This window comes from Mixophyes fleayi, chromosome 9 (genome assembly GCF_038048845.1).
Source record: "Mixophyes fleayi isolate aMixFle1 chromosome 9, aMixFle1.hap1, whole genome shotgun sequence".
NCBI lineage: Eukaryota > Metazoa > Chordata > Amphibia > Anura > Limnodynastidae > Mixophyes > Mixophyes fleayi.
The window spans coordinates 19,027,615-19,030,328 of record NC_134410.1 but is presented as its reverse complement, the minus strand read 5'-3'; the positions used below and the strand labels follow the sequence as shown (position 1 = coordinate 19,030,328).

General features: G+C 37.1%; 1 protein-coding gene across 1 annotated transcript; it reads right to left on the bottom strand.

Annotated features, from left to right (window-relative positions):
* Positions 1-451: 451 nt before the first annotated feature.
* Positions 452-1,428, bottom strand: LOC142101464 (olfactory receptor 8D1-like). The gene has a single exon (XM_075185916.1). The coding sequence runs from the start codon at positions 1,426-1,428 to the stop codon at positions 481-483; it is 948 nt and encodes a 315-aa protein (XP_075042017.1). The 3' UTR covers positions 452-480.
* Between the last annotated feature and the right edge of the window lie 1,286 nt (positions 1,429-2,714).

Here is a 2,714-nt window from a genome sequence, read left to right as displayed (position 1 = left end):
CTAGGGAATGCCCTTAGTGAACCTGACCTACGCTAACCCGCCCCTTCCCTCCCAAGTTCCACCCTTAGGGGCATATTCAATTAGGTTTCCGGTGCGCGGGAACGCGCTGGAACGGGCCGCGAAGTCAATTCAGCAATAACGTGGATTTTCTGCCATACTACCGGCAATACTGCGCAGGTTCCGTTACCGCTGACCGGAAACCTAATTGAATACCCCCCTTAGAGTCATAAGCAGTAGTAAGTGTCATTTGCGTTTGGACATGAATTGCGTTTATTGCATAAGTCCCTCTCTGCGCTTGAGCATATTGATTTTCACATACGGCACGCAAATGGTCTTCCATCTGAAGATGAATAATGCCCTGTATGTCCATGATGATATAGTGTTGCAGAATATTCTATCACTATCTAAATGAAGAATAACAAAAAAAAAAAATCCAGATTTTTTAATGTAAACAAATTAGCATTTTAATCATGACAAATTCTAACTCTTTGGCTTGGTTTTACAGCAACTAAAATTGCGTTTAAATGCTGATATTACATCTTTATTTTTCAAGCTGTAGATCAGTGGGTTTAACATGGGGACGGCAGCTGTGTTAAACAGGGAGAGGAGTTTATTGGATTCCAATGTGACAAATGAAGGTGGTCGGAAATATTGATAAGATAGAGTGGCGTAAAGAAGGGTAACGACTATTAGGTGGGAGGAACATGTGTAGAAGGCCTTACGTCTCCCAGTGCTCGATTGGATCCTCAGGATGGTGCCAATAATAAAAACATAGGAAATGAATGTGAGCAAGAATGGGGTTAAGGTAGCCAGGAAAACTCCCTCAATAATTATGTAAAGTTCCAAAATTGAGGTGTCATCACAAATAACTTTAATTAAAGGCACAAAGTCGCAAAAGAAATGGTTGATTTCCATTGATGTGTAACATGTAAAAGAGGATATTTTCAAAACACATGGTAGGATGTCAATAAAACCCCAAATCCAACATACACAGGCCAAAAGAAAACAGATTTTATGGTTCATAACCTCATGGTAACGCAAAGGGTTGCAAATGGCAACAAAGCGATCATAGCTCATAGCAGTCAGAATTAGCAGCTCATCACAAGTAAAAGATAAAAATAAAAAAAATTGGGTAAAACAACTAAAAACTGAAACTGTTTTATCTCCGGAAATAAATGTAATTAGAGCTTTATGTAGACTAATAGTGGAACAAGAGATGTCTAAGACAGACAAATTCCCCAGAAAGAAGTACATGGGAGTGTGGAGATGGCGATCCAGACAGACTAATAGAAGAATGGTCATGTTAGCTACAAGGGTGGTCAGATAAATGAGTAGGACAAGAAGAAAGATTGGAACCTGCAACTCTAGGACATCTGAAATACCTTTAACAATAAAATATGTCACTCTGCTTTTGTTGGTTAGCTCCATTTTATTGTAACATCTGAAATGCCTGAAAACAAAGAACATTTTGAGCCTGTATAATATCTATACAATATTTTTAAGAATATCTGTGATGTTTGCATGTGCCTGACTTTCTGTGTATTTATGATTAATATTGCTTATATTGGTATTACTTGAATAAACAATGCAATTAATGCTATAATGCAAACATCCAAATCAATTTTACATGTAAAATGTCCTTGTTGGCTTTTTTTATGCAGGAATAATTATCTGAAATTCAAAGCATTGGTACAATAACATAAATAGCCACAATTTTTTACAAGCAATACTTTTTTCACATTACAGAATTTAATAAAATCTTTCAATAAATATGTTGGCCATGCTCTTTATCCCTCTTCAGCAGCTGGTTGCCACTATAGGAGAGTTGTGCTTCTCTAACAGAGCAGACAGAGTGTGACTGACAATTTTACAAACCTGGGCTGCATAAATTCACTGTATGGTTTGTTTGAATTATATGCAAAGGTAGAGCCGGTGATGTCTCAGAAGCTTAAATGACTGCAGCTTCAGCTTTTAGGCATGCATCTGATCCCGATAGAACACTATCTTGTTTTTAATGGAGGGGAGGGGTAATATTTACTTTTTAACCGAGCTGCAATTGAATGTTGAACAATGTATATTCTTCCTTCTTGGTTCATATCTGAAAATTTCAATTTCTAGTTTAGTGGTCCTTTCATTGCATATCATCCTGCTACACACTAATATGTATACTTAAATATATAAACAAACACAGAAGGTATGGTTCTACAATAATGGGGTGTTTGATGTTTGATGTTTTTAAGAATATGTATGTTCATGAATAAGGTGAATCATTTTTAGTATTAGAGAATGTGTGTGGAACTATGGCGTATAGTAGATGGCTAGATTGAATAGCTGTAATCTGAGACAGAAAGTCTTAACATTCTATAATCTTCTTGCCACCAAAATAATGTTTTTCATTGGTTAGAAACAAGCAAACCAACTCAACATTTTTTATTTCTTCGCTGGATTGCCTTTAATAATCTCAGTCATCAGCCTGCTCCTCAATAGCTCCTCCTGTATCAGTAAAATGAAGACTGTGTTTGTGACAGTAAGGGGGATCTACGATGGAGTAGAAGTCCTTTGCATTCTTCACTGACCACTGACATAGTTTTCCTACATATGATAATCACGTCACACGCTGAACAATCACCATGGGGTAAATGTATCATAGTGCGGGTTGTACAAGTTGCTGGAAAACAGCGAGATAACAGCTTAAATTTAAAGCGGCGCTGCCT